The sequence below is a fragment of the Boleophthalmus pectinirostris genome, unplaced genomic scaffold, assembly GCF_026225935.1.
Source record: "Boleophthalmus pectinirostris isolate CB_2022bp ecotype Guang Dong unplaced genomic scaffold, ASM2622593v1 HiC_scaffold_17, whole genome shotgun sequence".
NCBI lineage: Eukaryota > Metazoa > Chordata > Actinopteri > Gobiiformes > Gobiidae > Boleophthalmus > Boleophthalmus pectinirostris.
The window spans coordinates 19,761,784-19,780,315 of NW_026571115.1; the positions used below are offsets into that span (position 1 = coordinate 19,761,784).

Consider the following 18,532-nt stretch of genomic DNA (forward strand, 5'->3'; position numbering starts at 1 on the left):
CCTTTGTCATTTTTCAGCAGCTTTTCTGTATTTTACCTAAACAAATGACAATTAATGCCTCTCTTTATTGTTGGCAGGGATCAGATTATTCAAAAATAGGGACACCTGGGACATTTCTTGTATAAAACTGGGACAAATCACTAATTTTGGATAAATCTGCTGAGACATGGGACACAGGGCTCAAAACTGGGACTGTCCCCAGTAAATAGGGATGTCTGGTCACCCTAAGTTTGACACGATGGTGCAGCTGGTGCAGAGCCACACCTGCAAGTACTTTGGCCCCTGATGGCCTCAGCTGCAGCTAATGACACAGGTCCATGTAAAAGAGCAGAGAGACAGAGGGAAGCTCAGAGGACTCAGAGGACTCCTGCTACTCAGATACACCAGACATGGCTCCTGGATTCTTTTTGTGGTAAGGCTTTGAATATTGAATATAACTATTCCTCACATGTTAAAACAAGACCTCTTCAGGTGTATGGTTTTTGCAGATATATTTTAATTAAGCTTTATTTGGCTTCTAAAATGTCCTGTTTACCAAGAAATGCTGAGCAGGCAATTGATGCCAGAATGTGTCCTTGCTGACATGTAAAGTGAAAAAATACCTTTTTTAGGCTTATGATTGTTGTAGATGTATTTTATTAAACTTAATTTTGATTTGTTAGACCTCCAGATTTCAGTCTGTTCCATTTGCTAGAAGTAGCTGAATAGAATTGAACTTTAAGCACAAATTTACAAACATTACTTTTCTAATTGTGCACTAAATTCAAATTATGAATGCAGAATGTCTTTTAGTTTTCTCTAACATGTAGCTTGAAGTTGTCAAACATGGATAACTTCTGCTGATAATCTTAATTAAGATGGAGTAATTTTGTCTTTGTCCTCATCTCCTTGTTTTTCAGGGTTGTCTTGCTCAGTGTATTGCTGTTACCTGGCAGTATAGGACGAGTAGCTCCCAGTCAGTACCCAGTTTTATGTTTCCCTTTCTTGATTTGTCAACTGACTATTACTCTTTCTACAGAGTCTGTATACAGATTTCTACCTGACAAAATTAATCTTCATGATGAGGACAAGCATCATGGTGAGGACAAGCACCACAGTGACGTGATCACATCTGACGCTTCGCGTGGACGGGACTTGGCGTTTGATGATGGCAGTCCCATTCAACCTGTTAATGATGAGCCACCTCATAAACCAGACAATTCTGAGAACCAGTCTCCACAGGGATCTAACACGAATGATAAACCGGCCACATATCCCCGAAATGTGCACAGGTTCTTCTATAGAGTTGTACCAGATCAAAATTCCCAGAGTGGTGATAAACCCATCACTTTTCCTATGAAGCCTAGTCAACAGTCTCAAGGGGGGGAGGAGGAGGAGGAAGAGGGGGGTAGAGTGTTGTGGCCTGTCCCTCCGTCCGCACCACACCCTTACAACAGCCAAGTCCCACAGGGCGCCTCACAGCCACCTTCAAATGCTTGGTACAGTTTGTCACCAGTGGGCTCAAATCCTTTTTATGGTGTGAACAACAGAAGACCACAATTTTACAACGTAAACCCCTCTGAAAAAGTTCACAATTATGGAGGTGCTTATAATAGACCTGTGAATAATGTGCAACAGGGATCCCCTCCAGGCTATTCAACAAACACCCAGACGGCCAACATCCCTGCAGGGTCACGTCCATGGTTCTACACAAACTATGGCCCAGTGGACTACAAGAACCTGATGCATGTGCCTAAAAGCGACGCAGAGCTCAGCATTCAACCAAATCCTCACACAAAACCAAGAAACCCCGTTCCAAGATATGTTATCCAGGCAAGAAATGGTTACGTGTCAAACCGTTATATGGCCTCTAAAATGTCCTACGATCCAGATGTTTAACAAAGTATGATGCCAAGTTGTGCCCTTGTGTCACTTCTGTAAACTGTTACTTTTTTTAAAAAAAAAAAAGCATATTGAATAAATTGTTATTTCAGAAACTTGTGTTGCAAGTTATTTTTACAAACAGAAAATTTAAAGATTTTCAGTGAATGTAAACTTTCATACCTTGACACTGAAATCCTTGTTTTCCAAATCCCCTGCAAAAAGAGACCACACGCGTCAGGCGGGAAGCAAAGTCTGTCACATTTTTAAAGCTTGCTAAATACTTTAAGACTAAAACTGAAACAAATTCCGATCTGGTTCTTACTTACCATATGAAATCTGTACAGTGGCTGCAGAACGTCGGCTGTTTAAAAAATCTTGCTGTAAATTTGTGGTTTTTCACTTCATGGACATTTTTCTGCCGCAAAGCACCTTTACGCGCGAACCTGTTTCCAACACTAGCAGAGTCATTGTAATGCAAAAGATGGTCGGCCATAATAAAAGTACACAAATGGGTGATATCCTGGCTGTTGCGAGGTGTCCTCTGCTGTAGTGGTAGATGATGCTCGTGTTGATAGCGCTGCTGACGGACCAACCGCGCACCACCTCCTCTTTTGCCTGGACCTCGAGTGAGCGCTTCTTTTTCACTCACCGTGACGTCACTTTGGGTGCTGTGCAAACTCTAGTGTTCATACTGCATTTATACTGCATCCTTAAGCGCCATCTGTCCGAGCCGTTTTAGATTTATTAGGAGTCCAAGAGTGTAGACCTTCCTAGGGCGTAAACTTATAAAAGATCGCATTACAGTGCTTTTGTTTATCTATTAAACTTTAAATCAGTCAATAATTAATCAGTATGACAAACTGCTACACAATTTGGGGAAATTGCTGCAACAATATGTTCCTGAATGCAACCTCGCGGCCTCTCATGAGCTAGAGAAAACTTTGCAATAGAAAAGCAGGTGCAGGGCTCCTCTCTATGGCCAATGACATGTATTACAAGTATTGAAATCAATATTTAAAAAAAAAAAAAAAGTTAATTGTTTTAATAAAAAGTACAATGGTTAAAGATGGTTATACCACTACACATCATGAATTACAAATGTCTAGACAGGGACATTTTGACTAAGTTCAAGCCTCATCCGTATCTGTGATATTTAATTCAAAAGGTTCATCAGTGTGTGTAACGCATGGATCTTGTGTAAAAATGTATCATATATATGGAGTTATTTTATATCTATGGAGGTATATGCATGTATATTAGAGGAGAATGGATTTTGAATCAGAGGGCAAAACTGCAGTCTGGTGTAATCACTATGGCAACGGTGGACGCTGCGTCTCCACGGAAACGGATATGGCGTAGTGCGTACTCCATGACTTTCTTTTGAACACTTTTTAGCGGCGAAATCACTGTTTGGGATATATGTTTTATGGTAACGCATTGAATGTATCTTCTTAACATTATTTCATTTACGGGCTAATGAAGGAAGTACGTGTACCTATTTACCCTCTGCTATATTTTATAAATACATCCACTTACTATTGTAAACCTGTTGCGCTAGCATCTCCGTTAGCTTTGCTTTCCTCGCAATAGTAACTACTTTAATGTTGTTATCATGGTAATTATGTGCCTTCCTCAGCAAGTTTGTCTTCATTTCTCCTGTGCTCAAGCTAGCTAGCGTTTAAGTAACAATGAGCAATCACGAGGATTCATGGGAGCGGCTGGACACAGAGTTTGACCACTGTTTACTGGACATGAAGCCGTATGTGTTGAAACATCCAGATAAGAAAGGTAACACTCCTCAAAGTACTGGTTGTATACCGTTATCCTTGATAACGTGAATGTGAGATGGAAAAAACGTTTGATCCGTTTTCTTTTGCTTCTCCCTTTTGCCACAGGGCGTCAGTATTGTGCCATTTGGATCAAAAAGCTGTGTGACCCAGGCGCGTGTGGTTCTGGTTTGCTGGGTCGGAAAAACCGAAATGTTTATGCGCGTTTGTTGCTTCAGATGCTCAAAAGGGGGGCCCTGGATCGGCCCTTTACCCATAAACCTGAACCTGGAACTCTCAAAACGCTGCCTACCTACATGGTAACGACCACTAACCAATATAAAGTATAAATTTTACCTACAGATGTTGACACAGATGTTTGTTTAGTCCATTTACTTTGATGAGCCAGTGAGTATTAAAAACCACACAAATCTTCCTGACTGGGTGACTGGAGAGCTGGGGGCTTTTGATGATGACAGCTGGAATACACACCTGGAAAACAGCACTCGGACACCACAGCACAGGTAATGTTTACTTTTTCGTTTCTTTTGTAGTTTGACAGCTCTTGGCCATTTAAAACTATGCTGGAGAACTGTGTTGACAGATCTTTTTATATTATTGTGCTTGGGCTAATAGAGTCTTACTTTATGAACAAAATAATAAAGAAAAACAAATATAATATGTTTAAATATAAGAAAGAAATGCAGTTTTGTAATGTGAAACAACAACTGACCACAACCATTGTCTAAAAATGTATGGTACTTCCACGAGTGATAAATGATTAGAATATTTGAAACCGAGGCATTCTGTAATTTTATAATGATGCCCTATGTTGCTAAAGTAAAATTTGACTTGTTGCTCACTCTGAAGAGATAAGAATATTCTAATTTTACATTGTTTAGTTGTTGGTAAAAGGTTTTGTAAAAAAAAACAAAAAACATAAAAGGTCCTTTCTGTCTGCTAATAACTGTACAGATACAGAGGAGAGCACTTCCAATGTTTTGTTAAATCAAAATGAAAACATTAAAAGCAGACCTATGCAGATTGGCCATTATATATTTACTGTGAATGTGAAAGAATGTTGCTAGTGCCTTGCATCACATGCCTGAGCTGTCCAATCTGACTTCTAAAAAGACATATTTCAGAGAGGGATATAAGAAAGGGGGACACTTTTAATCTTCTATAACTTATAAATATACTTAGGCAGTTTTCCAATGTAACTTAAAGAGAACACAGAATGACCCTTTTTCTCTTGTGCATGATTGACATTATCCTCCGACTATGCAAATGCCAAGAGGGTATTTTTTATATTGTTAAGACCCATTTTATTATATGGCATTCACTGTGTTTGTTTTTCTTGTTAAATGTTACAGTTTTCTTATTGTTTTTGTAAATAGCCAGTTTCTGTTTCTGTTTCTCATTATTCCATAGTTCTCTGCACCTTAATATATATTTACACTACAGCTGCCTTAACAAGGCACTGTTTAATAAAGGGGTCTATGGTGACACAAGTTTTGTTTTTGTTTTCATACATCATATATTGAATAATATAAAATATTTTCAGTTAAGAAAATATATTTGTTTTACAAATGTATTCAGATTTATTTATATTTATACAAATATATTTGGGGGTAGTCATAGTCTTAAAAGAAAAAACACTATGGTTTTTGAGTTTTACATTTACCGTAAATTTCAGGATAGATAAATAAGACTTTATAATAAAACATATATTTGTTTTCTTAAAAAACGTGGTCATCAGAAATCTGATTGCCCACTAGAGGGTATGCAAGGAGCAGGGTATGCCTGATTGAGGTTTTTTGAATGATAAAAGAAGCTCAGATCACTGACTGAAATCTTGATGGAGAAAATTAGCTGGAGCATGAGTCCTTTTATGTTTCTCATTTAGATGAGATTATGTTGAAAACTTGTCTAGGCCCTCCCTGTGATGTGGCAGCTTTAAATCTCACTTTATATTGACTAGGAGACAAACATAGTCCATTTTAATAATTACAGACAATTTGAGAGCAGGGGATATTTTTATTCTGTATTTGGTCCTTTGCTTTGTTTACCTGTTGGTTTACTTTGTGTTATTCTTTCTTCCACCACAAGATAGAGCCACATGGCTGTTTACAAGAAAGGAGATGCATGAGAATGGGATGGCTTTCTCTCAACTAATGAGGTGGTAAACCAGAGTCCATGGCCTTTATTGCCTTAAACATGTCTAAACTTAGACTAAACTTCCTCACAAAAATATATTTTTGTCACTACTGGTTAACAGTCATTCATTTTTTTTTTCTTTTGTGTGAGCTTTTTAGCATGCATGTGTGAACTTTCTTGACTTCAAGTCTACACCAGTTTTACTGTTGCGTGCAGGGACCACTGGCCCTTTGTGCAGAGTAGTAGGAGAGCAGGGGTTAGGGGTTGTTTGTTTCCCAAGGTCAGAGGACTGTTCTGGGGGTGCCCCAGGCCCAGGTCTGGGTCCAATAGTTCTGCACCTGGAGGTCAGACTGGAGCATAGATGTCAGGCCTTTTTAATCAGCCAAAGCTCTGCTCCTGAGACTGCACCGCTCATGTCTTCTGCTTGTGTGCATGTGTGTGTAGTTCTGGCCTCACTTGCCATTGCTTTGATCTCTGGGCCTCAGACTCCAGACACATCTGATTCAATTATCCTCATCCACCTGTTGACTTAGAGGCCAAAGATTGCAAAGCTTGGCCCCCAAATCTAAGGTCCAAGGCTGCATGTGCATAACAGGTGTGTGCATCTGTGTAAGAGCTGAACAAAGCTATGGACAATAAAAGGCCCTACATGTTTACAGTAAGAGCTGTGTTGAAAACCTTGTTGATTGGTTGTTTTACTGCGTCTTTCTAAAAATAAATATTGCCTATAGCGTATTGAGAAACAAACTGCACCCTCTAGAAAACAGTTTGATGTTTTAATAAGAGTCATATACATTTTTTTTCTTTTTGCCCTACATCTTTTTCTCAGCTTTTCTAACATCTTCATTACATTAGCATTAGTAGGTCATTATGGCCCATGTGGCTGCTCTTAATGAGTATGCTAGTTTAGTCAAAGCTCTGAGTGTGTCTAAGGTTTACAGAGAGAATTAGAATTATATATGAAATATATATTTAAGATTATTTAAACCAGTTTGGCATCACAGATTATATGAGAGGTTTGGTGGAGACTGCCCTGTAGTGGCAAGCATTTCATTGCAAAATTGTGTCTTTTGTTTTTTAGGCGAAGACTCTATGATGATAAGAGTCGGTCCCACTCCCAACCTGTGACCTCTAGTCCTCTGAAACGACCAGTGGAAAACCATGCTGGAATAGTGAGTAGTGAAGAGAATTCATTATTTTATTCTGTCTTTTCTGACTGTGTTGTGTTGTGTTTGTGACTAAGAGACATGCATACTAAAATTCAGTATCACATTTGTTTTTAAACAGCCCAGGGTAAAATATTCTTTACAATTGTTGTCAGTGGGCAGGAGGATACAATAAGCCATAAGGATGTCTCCCTCTTGTGGAATTCTGTGTGACAAAAATATTGTGGAACTGCAAAACATCTGGAGCTATGCATTTTGTTGGGAGGGAGGGAGAGCAATGAGAGGAGAGATGGAGATGACTATTTGGATGATGCACATGTGGGAGGATATATGAAATGTTTATATTTAATTTTTTTGTCAAGCCAAGAATTACACTGTGTCAGACTGATTTCTCCACTTTCACATCATCAAAAGACAAACAGAAACTCTTTCTCTCTTTGTTTTTGTTTCTAAATGGCTGTACATGTGTGTGTTGTTGTCAGGTGGATGTGTCCTCAGCTGACAGTGACCTGGAGGCGCGACTTAACAGCTGGAACCTGGGGGTGAGTGCAGGGGCATGCCTCTAGCCCCACACTCACATGTCTGCATCAACATGTCACAGCTCTGCACATACAAGGGGATCAACTCAAAACTTGTTTTAATGGAGTTGGACCTTATTCACACATAAAGGTGTAAAGTAGTATATATCTCTTTGTGTATTGGTACTTCACAGTGAAATCACGCGGGAGGTGTACTACATGTGTATATCTATCAAGTTTTTAGATCTGAAAACTACAAAAAAATACAAAATTTATTTAAACAATACATTTTCAAGAGTGTGCGATCAATACGAGGGTTCATGGTCCTGTTTAGGTCTTTGATTTTCAACCCAAAAGGTGAGAGTGACCAATTGAAAAACTGTTGGCTAATTGTGACTGCTGGCTTGTGTTTTTTTGAGAGGGACTTGTTTAACAGCACAAAATCAGCTCACCTGTTGTAGTTCCAGTCAGTTCTTTATGGCCAGAGTTAAGCAAAGCTCAGATTAAAATATAACAAACATCACACCCTCATGGAACGCAGCAACGCAAGTATCAATAGAATAAAATGTTCTTCCATGACAAGAAGTATGCCTGAAATGTGATTAAATTGAAATTGGGATCTAAGCTCTAATTGTGATAAAAATCTTTCTTGGCATATCGCCCACCCCTATATTTTTGTGGGTCCACAATAGCACTATATGAATTAATCATTAGCATATTCTACTCACTGCAACCCTGTATTTATTTCCTTTCCACTTGTTTTCACTCTTTTCGCCCACCCTCTCTACACTGTTAGTTGTTGGCCTTTATTGGGTGAGTAATCGGAGGCACCTATCAGCCGACATGTGGCTACACAGTGCTCCTCTCTCCACGCTCTTCTGTTGAGACGCTGATAAGACACAGTGTTGGCAACTCTCCCTGCAGCCTGCATCTTTCAAATCAACAGATGTTCCTCACTCACCAAAACAGACCCACAAACCCCTTTTAAGCACATTTTTGGAGATACTTCTTCAAATGATTGAGGGAAAATCTTGCAACGCCAGCCTATCTAAAACATTCTCTGAAGGTCTGTAGCGGCCCATACTGGTATATTCTGAAGTACTTGAGTCTGTGAATACATAAAAGAATCTACACCTGCCTCATATTTTGACATTCAAATGGCCCACAGTTACACATTTGTACTGATGGGCAACAAAAAGTAAAACCATGAATGTGAACAAATTTCAAGTTCTAGCACACTGTACTAGTAGTTATAGATGCATATTCTGTCTTTTTAATGAAATTGTATATTTATTTGAGGTTCAATAGGCAAATGTATACCCAAATGTGTGATTACTCATGCATTTTTATTAGATAATAAAGTTGGCTTTCAGTATGCACACTGACACAGGTTTGGCTACAGACCTCTCTAATACAAATGGATCATTGACGAGTTGAAATGATTTGATCTGTATTCAGTTAAAATTTTATCAAATGCCCAGCTGTAGAGATAGATCTATAAAATGGTGTAGAAAAACTATGCTACTAAACTATTATTTTATATAATTACTTACTATGAACCAGATATTATGTGTTCTTAAAAAAGATTGAATTGAAGATAGAAAATATTGTATTTCTCTCCAGTGCAGACATCAGACTGTAGCTTATTCTCTATGAGGATTTTAAAGGCAAAACAATGGCACAGAGACTGGATGTGTTGAGGATTTACAACATTCCTCCTTTTTTTACAGCACCTGACCCGTTTTTTCCTGCGTCATGTTGGCTTAGCCCTGAGCCCTGGTTTTTCATCTGCCTCACCTGTCACCGCTTCCCCCACGAGCAGCACATTGTGACTATTACATGTACAGTAGCACTAACTATATTAGTCCCAGCGCAGGGGTTCTTTCAGGTCCTCCTCTTATCCACCATTCATTCTGGATTAGCTTGCGTGGGTTGTGCCTTCTCTTTTTACTTTGCGCTGAATGGGTCCCTCGTCACCCTCCTGCCTTACTTTACTGCTTTTTTCTCTCCTCCGCTTTCTCCCATACTTCATCCCGGTGTTGTGAAGAGATTAGCTGTACAACTGTTTACTGGGCGTCATTGCTGTCATCTCCAAAGTCAGCTCTGTAGCTTTGAGCGACTGTGATCTTAGCGCTAGTTTGGCAGCCCCTACAGACAGCCTGAGTGCATAACTGAGCAGCGCTGAGAGTTAAAGAGTTCACAACAATGTAATGGGGTCAATTTTAGATGTCAGGTAATGAATTGGAAAATGTCTGTTTTTCTGTGGGTTTAGTGCTAGTGTGTAGTTATCAAAGGACACAATGCTTCAGTCTCTTTAAGAGTAAACGGAGCGAGGAAGCGGACAGATTAGTAGTCTAGTGATGAGAGAGGCACAGCTGAAACATAGCGGGCCACACACACAGATATTCTTTAGATAGTGCAAGTGTGTTATCTGTCACTATTAGAAGTCAGGAGTGTGAGAGGAGATACTAGCCATAATGTGAGGCTTCACTTAACTCCCCCACAGTACAGAAGACTAAAATAAAGCTCAAGATACTGGAAGACAACAATTGACCATTTTGAATTTAAAGGTTCGCTATAAGTTTTCTGGTGGAGGTGCCCCAATTAACCTGGCTCACGCCAGATGTGAGATGTGTAGCATTCTGAACTTCTACACATCAATCTGGGATGGTGCTCCCTGAAAGCAAACAGCAACACGTAGAACATTGTGACTTATCATTTGAATCTGATTGGTCAAAGCACCACAAGAGCAGAACAAGACAAAAATCTAACTTTTGTTAAATTCATTTGTGACAAAAGCACAGGCTGTTCACAAATGCACAAATATACAAAACGCTTACCTTCTGCATGTTTTTACAACTAGTCTAATATTTTGCTAATATACTGTAGGCTGAAGTACGTTATCATGTTTGTGTTGATTTGACCTGATTTATTACTGATCTCACTGTCAGTGTATACTTTTCATTTCTTTTTAGATTGAGAACCCTAGATATTTGCGAGAGAAGCCTGTTCCTTTGTCCCCTGTAAGTTTTCTCCTTCTAGTTTCTGTTTTAGTTGTCTATTTGGCAGCAGTATATTTTAAAAATTTACACATTTTACATTAATGTAAATGTAATTAATGTATTGTTTCATTTATACTTAAGTATTTTAACTTATGATTAAAACACTGTCAGTTGTTGTATGAAGTTACATCCCCATGCAGTATCCCTAATTAACATTTTTCAGCCTTTGCAGTGCTATCACATATCACAATCGCCTTTTCCTTTTTAATTTCAGATTTTAAAGTCAAGCTTTGGAGCAAACAGTTCATTTGCTGAGGACCACATTCCACCGGTTGCATTGAACAATGAGGTATGCAAGAAACTGAACTATTTAAGCTGACCACATCACATAAAATTCCTGTAGTGTTAAGTGGTGCACACAGGTCTTAGCCCATTATCTGAGCTCAGCACTGGCACAAATATCACACAGGCTGGTGAACCTTTGGGACCACTTTGTCGGCAGAGTGGTGGACAGACATAGTCCAAATTGTGTGCTCTGTGTCCCATTGCTGTAACATACCATCACTTATCTCATCTATAGGTCAGAGCCCCCTTGACTTCAGAGTATTCGACCTTCTCAGTGGGCATGTGTGCATACTCGCGTGTTGTTTAAATGGCCGAGCTGAGCATTCCTTCCATAAGACAAAAATACTGCTGACTCGCGGTGATGACAGTTTTTCCCTTATGTGGATTTAAGCTGAAAATCCCATTCTGAAAGCATGCTTTGAAGTCCCCTCTGCACCTCCCCACCTCACCCGAACAACTCCACGCTCCCTCCGCCGCCATTATCCACATTCACTTGCAATGTTAAATATAAAACTGAGCATGACTTTGCTATAATATCCACAGCTTTTCATGTCTACACTTCAGTTAGATCAGCTGCAAAGGGCAAAGAACTGAGGAAGACAGCGCAAAAAGTGAAAGGATAATAGCCATTGGTTATTGCCCTCCCATTATGATGTTTACATTTGATATCTGCGACCACACATACCTCCTTCACATGTGTCGGTACCTGTCTGTCTGAATTGGAGCTAGCAGCACCAATACGAAAACATTAAGCAGCGTCCCATTCTGTTTGATCCTACCTCTGAGTTGCTGATTGGCTCCATACAGCTGTGTGTGGTGAGAATATGAATGTGCTCTGTCTCATGAGAGCTGATACTCAACCTGATGCCAACTTTATTCTGCTATATTTTGCTAGTCTCCCATTAGAATATGTCTTGATGTATTTTTTTTAATTGTTTCATATAAATGTCAACATGAAAACTGGAAACAAGGTTAGTACTCAAGTACACAGAGTACATAGTTGCTTAAAACAGGTTGAGTCTATCTATTGCTTTGTTTGGTGATAAGTATTATATAATTGTTTTACAACAGTCAAGTGGGATTGTGTGTAGTTGGCACCTAACTTGAAAAAGAGTTGAAAAATATTAAAATTGGTTCTAAAAATTAATTCCTTTTCATCCTGAAATTCCATCTTAAATATAGGAACAATTTTTGAACTTAACATTAATTTAGCAAAAAGGAGGTGTCATAATTTATATTTGTCAAATCATAAATGTGTCAGATGAGTTACAGTATGGTTGCTCAGTGACCGATATGCCATACCTGCCAAACAAAAATGGAATTGGAGCTATAAACTTCACCCAGTTGTTAAACAAGTTGGCAAGGTTATTTGCAAATTCTTAAATGTAACTATATTTTAAAGAAATGTTTTGTTTAGACTGTCATATCCGCAGTAATATAAGAAAATAAATTATGATTTTGAGGCCTTTTGCTCGATTGCTTTGTTACTGGTTGAATACTGGTAGATATTATATATTACAATAAAGTGTAGAATTACGGTTTTGAAACCTTTACTGTTGAACTGATTTCCAATTGTCTTTGGGCCAGATGCCCCTTCAGGTGCAGATTTTGTGATGTTATATTTAATCTGTATCAAGTGTCAGTATTGGCAATTAAAAGTGGCTTATATGGATATGGGCAGTGCTTGACTTCAGGATACAGCTGTGACCACACACACGTTTCCTCTCAGCTCTGACCTGAGCCACAAATCCCTCTTTAGCCATCTTATCCTCAATGGCCACATTAAAGTTTTCTATTGCGCCACCAGGAACCATGCCCACCCTTGTTAGTGCATGGCGGTCCACTCAATCACTGACATCACTTCCACTTAATCTGCCTAGCCCAGCTTAAAATTGATCTTGGATTTAAAACGTTATGCTAACCAAATGTTATTATGCATGCAAGATCTCAGCTTTCACAAAGAGCTAAGCTAAGTGAGAGTGATAAGAGTGCTGACTGTACATTTCCTATGGAATAATGAGTGGCAGCTGAGTAACATTTCCATAAGTGATCATAGTTCTGAGTCATTTAGCTTATACTGCATTTGTGGGCGATTGACTAGAGGAAAGTGGCTGGCAGGAGCGTACTCCCACTGATCCTCCAGCACACCCTACCAGAGCTTTTATAAATTCAATTAAAGTTCAAGCGATGAGCTCAGGTCTGCAAATACAGCTGGATGCCTGTAGGCAGAGTGAAACATCTAGGCTCATTGTACTTGCTTTAATGTTGAACAGGTGATCCTTAATATGTAAACTGTGATTAGTAATTTACACACAACAATATTATACTATGCAGTTGGCAGAATTGTACATAATTTCAATACGAGAGTGAGACATTACAGGACACAAGGCGAAAAAAACACAAGATTGTTTTCTACAACCACGATGTCACTACTGCTCGATTTTCATACAGATAGTAAACACACTTATTTTTACTTAAACCTACAAGCCTATATTTTGACGTTCAAGTCATGTTTTCAAACAGCAGTGTAGACTATAGACTTCCACATCTAGGGGTTTAAGTGTTTTTATTGTACAAGTTGTCTTTACTACGCTCCATTAGAACAGTTAGCCTTAGACACAGTGAGTCAGGGGGTTTGTTAGTGTCAGCCTTTCACATCTTCAGGGTCACGAGCCTCGATCTGGAGCTAAGACCCTTCCCTTATCCACTGCAGTAATGATCCAGTCGTGCTCATCCACAAATCTTCAGGGAAAAGGCTTGTGGTCTCAGCTTGTGATTTAGAGGGCCATGGCTTAGTCTTATCTGATCGTCATTCAAAGCCAAAAAAGAGCAAGCTAGTGAGCCTCAGTACTATAAAGGCTAACTGAAGTCTAGTTTGATTTTCATGAAGCTGTAGGAGACCAGCAAGCTCAAGAGACCAGCACTGTTCCATCATGATAAAGTCTCTCCTAGGTTTATTTTTGTATTTTGCATGAAAAAAGGTGTGTAGAGTAATTGTGAAATTAAATATTTTTAGAATGTGTATTCAACACCAAGATAATTACATTTTATCACACAAATGTAGACATGAACCTCAAAGACCTATCACACAATCCAGCTACAACAATAAAAAAGCAATATTGCTGTTGGCTATAAGGCTGCATAATATATTGCAATTGAATACAAATCATGAATTAGTATAGAAGCAGATTTCAATTATTTAGGTTGTAAATGGCTATCTTTTAATGAACTCTTTGTTCTCTGAACAAAATTGTTCTTTGTAAGCATAAATCACAAAAAATTGTAAATCTCGCAGCTCATGTTGGGTTTATTTACAATGTACATGAAATAGCTTTAATGGATTTAATATAATTGTAACCAACAGCACAATTACAGTGAACCTAATCTTTGTGAAGCAGTTGTTTTATCATGCTAACTTTGTTGTCGATGTTAACTTGTGGCTAAGTGTCTGAAGTTTTTATCCTTCTATCTGGATAAAGAGACAGTAAATTAACTTCTCGTCTTGAGTGTTGAAATGGCATCTATCTGTTCTTTAGAAGATAGCGGCAGACTGCATTCTGACTATCCCAGAGCATCTGTGTTTACAGAGGATGAAAGCGGTTGCGGGACATCGTACATCTCACACAAGACCAAGGAGAAGCACAAACGACAACCTTGCTTTGTGCCGCCTAAACAGTTAGCAGACGATTTGCGAGCACGTCCCCTTGAGGAAGATGGGCCTTGACCCCGCGCCGGTTTTTCGCGAGCCAAAAACAGAAACTCTTCTCCTTGCTTTCCCTCTCCCGTTTCCCTCTCCGACTCCTTTTATCCTTTCAAGAGCGAAGTGTCAAAAAACATGGCATCTTACAGCGCGCGCTACAACTCAGAAGACGGGGAGAGGAGAAGAAAGCAGTGCCACCCAGTCAAGCTGATTGAAGACATCTCTGAAGCTTTAGGTGTACGACGTTCCCTCCTCCCTCTCCCATCACAGACGCCTTTATAAACAAGTTTCAAACGCCCCTGCTAGTTTGACAAACTTTCTCCAAAGAGCATTTGAAGAGCAGATGTGAAAGTGACACCCCCACATGTGCTGTTTTTTTTATTTTTTTATGTTATGGGTGGCAGAGGGGCAGGAGGGACTATTGCAGTGATGTGCTTTTCAATCACTGCCATCTCATTCTGTCATGCCTTCTACTTTATCTTGCTCTTTCTTCTACCTCGACAGGTCTCTTGTGGCTCCTTCAATAGCATAAGACATACACAAGAAAGAGACAGATGAAAGGCACAAACCTAACAGCTTTGTCAGAGATGGGGCTTAATTTGTGGTTTAAGTGTGTTAATTATGCTTCAGATATTTTCATTTGAACAGGGGTTTGCATGTGCAGAGTTAAGATATGATTTATTTTCCCCTTAGAGAAATTTGTCCTTTGTGTTTGACCCCTTCTTTCGTGATCCTGAGCTAGACTAGATTGGGACCACCGTAGATGGATGATATTACCTATGTTTTCCATTGATTAAACTCTTAATTGTTTTTGTTTTGCCATAGAAGTTCTCAGTCCGATTGCACTTCCTTCTGATTACACTTCTAGGGATGCACAGAATCCTTCTTATCTATAGCTGAAGTTGCTTACAACCAGTGTGAGAGTTGAAGAGAGAAAAGTTGCAGGTCTTCAAGTGTGTCTGACTCTACATTGTGATTGTCTTTTATCAGTAAGATAACATGTCTTTGAGTTTTTACTCACAATCTATAATTGGCAAACAACTGGCAAACATTACTGACAGTCCATATCATTTAAGGCAGGTACATTATGTTTATTTGTCTGTTCTCTGCTTCAAGTGTATGTTTAGATTTTGTCGTTTAGTCATGCTTGTGTTTCAGGTGATTTTCCTACTTGTGCTTTGTTTAATCTCATTTTGGGTATTTTTTCTGGTTGTGCTCTCTTGTGGTGTAGGAATGCCAAACAGAGTGCATTATGATTATTAAATAAACTAATGTTTGATGTGGTTCAATTGACTCCAGGTCACGGGAATCTCGTCTTAATGGCATTGATGTCAGGAACAAACAAGCCTCTGGATGTTGTTCCCCAGTGACATATTCACACACAGACGCTACATTCAAAGAGCTCCAGGGTTGATTATCACACCAGAGCAGACAGTGTCTAAACACGACCATCAAAGCTACTGACCAGTCACCCTTATACAGGGCCTCTCTTTGTGTTCAACCATATTGCATGTGTGGAAACAAGTTATGCTTATTTTATTACTTCAAAGAAAAAATATAATAAAGCTGGAACAACCACAATATTGAAACCAAATGATCACATTAAAAAAGAAAAACTCAAGCGGGAATATGCTTCTACATTTTCGAGTGCGAATAGCCATATGTTGCTGTTATCATTGCACCACCCACAGGCGAGAAGCTAGAGAGGGCTGCTTCAAAAACACTCTGCACTTTGATGGCGCACACATAGTTTGGCATAACCTTAGGCATGAGTCTTTTGGCTATGGAAATGATCTAAAAAGTCTCTATTTTTGTCATCCACCTATTTAGTTTATACTGAGCACTGAAGATTTCCCAGTGTCTAAGCTTAAGTTCACCAGCCAAAGTTATACTTTGCAAGGAGGCAAACTTGTGAGTGGTTTCCTCTGTCTGATGCATTACATGTTGGCAGTTGATACTACAGTATTGTTGTTAATACACCAATATAATTAATACATTTTTTCAGAAGCCACTGTGCCCTATCACTCATTTTCTTAGAGCATGGCTTTGATGCGGTAATATTGTCACCGAAGGACAAAGGTTAGACTACTACATAAAGTGAAGTGACACCAAAGTCTGTATTTAAAGTTTGTCATTCAGTTGTTTTTAAACATAGACCTCTTTTTGTTTTTTATTGAGATAACACAACCTGTAAACACATTTGCGTTTCATTAAGAGCTCAATAAGAGATGTGACTTTATTTCCAGGCTGAGTTGAAGATGAAAGTTCTGGAGGCCAAGCACCAGGAGGAGAAACTGAAAATGCAGCAGAGACATGATGGAGATGTTGAGAAGGTAGAAAGAAGCATATTTTAACCATGTTGTAATGTTTCTGGTCACAAGGAAAAAATCTGGTCTATACTGGATAGCCTTTACTTTTTATAAAACATGTATTATATCTTCTTAAAGGGCAAAGATCCTCAAAATGTTGAAAGCTGAAATTCATGAATACACAATACTTGTATTTTCAAAATGTGTTTTAGTGCTGTGTATATTACATGTTTACCACTGTAAAATTCTCTGTGAGTACTACAAATGTCAGAATATTCCATCGATGAAATGAGCTACTATAAGAAAATTGCATCTGGCATAGTTTTTGTTCCTTAATGTAGGACTACAGAGTGCTACAGTGCTCACTACTGTATGTTACACTAATCTAGATCTTGCTTTAATAATCTGTTTTAACTTGCAAGTAAAGAGGATATGCTGCTGCTGCTGCTGCTGCTCAGTACTAAAACCCCGACTCCCAGTGTCCTGATTTAACTAATTAGACACAGATGGTATCACCAAGTAAAAACTCTTACCTTATTCCACCTCATAACAGCTGCTTCTCAAACAGTTTCTAATTTCTTCATTTGAAAAATATATGCAAGCAAGTGTGAAAACTGTTTAATGATAAGTTAATTTGTTATTTTTATTACTAGAATATTTTAAACAAGCCATTGTGTGTACCATACTTGAATTTTGGTAGACATATCCATTTTACTGATCCATTTTAAGAAATCTCACTAAATTCCAACTTAATTTAAAACATCTGTTTTAATAAATATTTATATTTTAATTCAAGATCGACAACTGAAGGTATTTCAACATTTTAAATATATGTACAACCCAATTCCTTTTAGTATAAACAATACTTCAATTAAAATGTACAGAAGTTGCTCAAATAAATGTATTTGAATCTAAGCAACTTATGATGAGGGTTTATTTTTATTGCAGATTTTGGCCCGAAAGAACAGCGAAATTGAAGAGTTGAAGAGCACATACCTGGCCAAGCAGAAGCAATCCGAGGAGACAATTCGAAAGTTGGAGAGGAAAGGTCAGAGTTCAAGTGTGGGGTGAATGGGGAGACTGTTTACACTTGTGTCACCAGCACCAGTGTAAAGAGGCTCTATAGATACAATTGCTCTCAGTTATACTCTAGTGTAGAGTGATGATCTCCAGCTGTGCCTTCAATATAGCTGTAGACTATTGTTGAATTTAAAGCATTTACTGTCAAAGCCATTCCTCTTTCTCCCTACAGTTCAGAGTGTGCTGCAGGAGTCCCAGGTCATCGTTGAGAGCAAAGAGAAGCAAATCGCAGAGCTGAAGAAAATGGCAGATCAAAGCAGTGATTCTCTGAAAAATGAGTGGGAGAAAAAGGTAGGAAGCAGGCTTAGATACTTTGAGGCCAAAAACCCAGTAAGCATCCCTGAGCCTGTTGGAAGTCATTTTGATGCAGGCTCCAGTTCCCTCTAAGTCCTTGACGTGCACACATTTTTATGCACGTACTTAAAATAAATTAGAGATGTTTATTCTGGATCCCGGGCAATACCTCTAGCTTTTTCTAAGTTTTAAAGACATGGGGAGAGTTATCTACCATGATGACAATGTTCAATTTGCTAAAAAGGGACTCAGCTGCCTGGTATATCAACTGCTCTTCTGGAGTTTGTCTAAGATGGTTTGTTGGAAATGTTATGCTGAGTCATAAAGTAACT

At 38.8% G+C, this 18,532-nt stretch overlaps 3 protein-coding genes across 7 annotated transcripts in view; 2 read left to right on the forward strand and 1 right to left on the reverse strand.

Moving 5' to 3' along the window:
* prkcab (protein kinase C, alpha, b) overlaps positions 1 to 2,356 on the reverse strand; it is a 96,392-nt gene extending 94,036 nt beyond the window's left edge. For both annotated transcript variants that reach the window (XM_055152594.1, XM_020932324.2), the window contains exons 1-2: positions 2,190 to 2,356; positions 2,044 to 2,075 (exon numbers count right to left, since the gene is read on the reverse strand). In XM_055152594.1, the coding sequence (XP_055008569.1) occupies positions 2,044 to 2,075; positions 2,190 to 2,356 (199 nt within the window). The remainder of the gene's footprint in view (positions 1 to 2,043; positions 2,076 to 2,189) is intronic.
* Positions 315 to 1,894, forward strand: LOC129408609 (basic salivary proline-rich protein 4-like). Its single transcript, XM_055152595.1, has 3 exons — positions 315 to 412; positions 900 to 955; positions 1,019 to 1,894. Exons 1-3 carry the CDS (start codon positions 390 to 392, stop codon positions 1,876 to 1,878), a joined length of 939 nt encoding a protein of 312 aa, XP_055008570.1. The 5' UTR covers positions 315 to 389; the 3' UTR covers positions 1,879 to 1,894.
* Positions 2,357 to 3,208: 852 nt separating the features above from the next.
* Positions 3,209 to 18,532, forward strand: part of cep112 (centrosomal protein 112) — a 74,691-nt gene continuing 59,367 nt past the window's right edge. The window contains exons 1-11 of one of the 4 annotated variants that reach the window (XM_020933659.2): positions 3,209 to 3,348; positions 3,535 to 3,651; positions 3,759 to 3,949; positions 4,017 to 4,153; positions 6,868 to 6,958; positions 7,435 to 7,494; positions 10,446 to 10,493; positions 10,747 to 10,821; positions 16,764 to 16,850; positions 17,775 to 17,874; positions 18,079 to 18,197. In XM_020933659.2, the coding sequence (XP_020789318.2) occupies positions 3,552 to 3,651; positions 3,759 to 3,949; positions 4,017 to 4,153; positions 6,868 to 6,958; positions 7,435 to 7,494; positions 10,446 to 10,493; positions 10,747 to 10,821; positions 16,764 to 16,850; positions 17,775 to 17,874; positions 18,079 to 18,197 (1,008 nt within the window). In that variant the 5' untranslated portion in view covers positions 3,209 to 3,348; positions 3,535 to 3,551. Of the gene's footprint in view, positions 3,652 to 3,758; positions 3,950 to 4,016; positions 4,154 to 6,867; positions 6,959 to 7,434; positions 7,495 to 10,445; positions 10,494 to 10,746; positions 10,822 to 16,763; positions 16,851 to 17,774; positions 17,875 to 18,078; positions 18,198 to 18,532 lie in introns of all 4 variants that reach the window. The other 3 variants (XM_055152781.1, XM_055152780.1, XM_055152782.1) reach the window with 3 other exon arrangements.